At 44.8% G+C, this 2,500-nt stretch overlaps 1 protein-coding gene across 1 annotated transcript in view; it reads left to right on the top strand.

The window, feature by feature from the left end:
- LOC105893968 (zinc finger protein 236) overlaps nt 1-2,500 on the top strand; it is a 56,147-nt gene that overhangs the window by 23,829 nt on the left and 29,818 nt on the right. The window contains 2 exon segments of the mRNA XM_031576952.2: nt 221-360; nt 922-1,019. Of these exon segments, the coding sequence (XP_031432812.2) occupies nt 221-360; nt 922-1,019 (238 nt within the window).

Raw genomic sequence — 2,500 nt, 5'->3', positions numbered from 1 at the left:
CTTGCAGGCTTCACCATAGTAGAGATTTTCAGTGTGCTTTCTCTTTCCCTCCCTCCCTCTCTCTCCCTGTCTGTCTCTCTCTCTCTCTGTCACACACACACACACACACACACACACACACACACACACACACACTGTATAATATAATTGATAATGCACTGATATAAAGCAGATGTTGTGGTGTTATATATATCTAATTGTGAACGCTGATCCCCTGCAGGTTTCACCATAGCAGAGGGCTTCAGTGCCCCTCAGTACTCCACAGTGCAGCAGCTACAGGACTCCAGTACGCTAGAGTCACAGGCCCTCTCCTCCAGCTACCACCCACAGAACCTGCTGCATGTGTCCAATGCTGAGGTGGTGAGTGTCTCTTATATACACACACACACACACACACACACGCACGCACACACGCACACACACACACACTCATAGTCATCCTATTCATACATGTTTACCCCTAACACAGGCATACAGCTTTGTACTTACATGCTAACACAAAGACTCACACACACAGTCATCATTTTCAAGTCCATACACATTTATATTAAAATGTTCACACACACACAAATAATCATATTCATGTATGTATTTCTCCTGTCAGTCATACGGATCTTTTCTAACACACACGTGCGCATACACACACATACATAGTTATCTCCTCCTGCCACTGGGCTGTGTTGTGTGGCGACAGTGGTACAGTGGTAGAGAAGTCGTTTAGTAATCAGAAGGTTGCTAGTTCGATTCCCTGTCGAAGCGTCCTTGAGCAAGACACTGAACCCCTAATTGCTCCTGATGTGCAGTGTGCCATCAGTGTAAATGTAAAATGTGTATACATTGTAAGTCGCACATATGTAAGTCGCTTTGGATAAAAGCGTCTTCTAAATGTAAATGTAAATGTAAATGTTGTGTGTTTCCCAGGCCGATGGTCTGCTTCATGAGGCGTCCCAAGGGGAACTGCAGCTCTCTGCCAGACAAGACTATCAGGATGAGGGCGAAGAGATCAAGAGGGCTTACAGGTGTGTGTGTGTGTGTGTGTGTGTGTGTGTGTGTGTGTGTGTGTGTGTGTGTGTGTGTGTGTGTGTGTGCGCGCGCATATGGATGTGTTTTCATACCAGGCCCATCTGAAAAAACACTAAAACACTATTTTTTCCCCCCCAACTACTTGTCAGTTCATTTGGTGACATGATATGTTGCCTGTCAATTACATTACAGGTTTATATAGGAAAGTCACCATCCAAAGGTTATCATTGGCTGTTCTACATTCTACTCATGAGGTGGTGGGATACATATTTCATCTTATTGTCAACTGCTGGCTTAGGTTGACATTTTATCGTTCAGAAGAACACACAGTATGGTCTCGTGTCTTTGCCCTCACCTCAGCTGTCTTACATACCAAGGCTTTGTAGTGTTTGCATACTATCTTTCTTCGATTCTTTGTCGTTGGTGTTTTTAATGCCTTTCACAGCTGGAAAAATAAAAAAAGCCTGTAAGAGACTACATTTACAATGTACACTTACAGCTGACGCTAACTTTTTGATCCGCACTTCTACAAATTCAGGTTGTTGGGCTTTCAAGCAGCTCCTTGTCCGACAGGGCCCTTTTGAAAGAGTGAAAGAAAGGTTTCTTCATTCCGTTCATTTCCTGTGTTCCTGTACTTGCTCTCCTCAGGTTGTTGCTTCAATTAGCTGTCTCAGCATGTTCCCCTCTCCTCCCCGAGCTGTCATCAGCGATAAGGCTGCGTCACGTCTGAAGGATAGCTCTCCCTGATCTTGCCCAAAGCAAAAAGCAAGGAAGAGAGGGGATGGGGGAGGTTTTATGAGCAGATGAAGAAAGGACCTTGTTTTATTTATGAAATAATTCTTTTGTTTGTTTGTCTTTGAAAGAACTTTCAAAAGCTCAAGGACAAGTGTTGTAGCATATCTTAACACTAGATCAGTGTTAAAACAAGGCATCACGAAAGCAATGAGATAGTTGCCTGGAATTTGTTAAGGAGGCAGAATGGGACACTGATGTATTAGCATGGGCACATAAAATTGTATTCAAAGTTGATGTTGTAACCAATTCATTTAGTATGCCGGCACACTGCCCCCTTGTCTCAGCGACTTGAAGCAAATTGAAGTGGACAGTGAGGCAAAGGAAGGTGACCTCTCATCTGCTCCTTCAGAGAACCGAGGTTATATATGTCACCCAATGTTCTCTTTCATACGGCCATGTTGGCCGCTGATCGTTAAAGGGACGGTGCTCTCGAACTCTGAGGTAAATCTTCCGTTAATAGCCATTCCAGTTCAGGGGCCAGGCTATCAGCTTCCAGTTCTCAGGGGCTGGATGCCAGATCGTTCTCTGCATATCGACAGATCCCACAGATGCCCATCAAAATTAGGACCACAAGCTTTGGCTGACTTGACCAATGGGGGGGGGGGGGGGCAACCAGAATCAGCCAATGTTTTTCTTCACAAACTTTGTCCAGCACTGACTGGAGAAGTGCAGGAGGGGGGGG

The sequence above is a fragment of the Clupea harengus genome, chromosome 11, assembly GCF_900700415.2.
Source record: "Clupea harengus chromosome 11, Ch_v2.0.2, whole genome shotgun sequence".
NCBI classification, from domain to species: domain Eukaryota; kingdom Metazoa; phylum Chordata; class Actinopteri; order Clupeiformes; family Clupeidae; genus Clupea; species Clupea harengus.
This window is presented reverse-complemented; position numbering and strand designations above follow the sequence as displayed.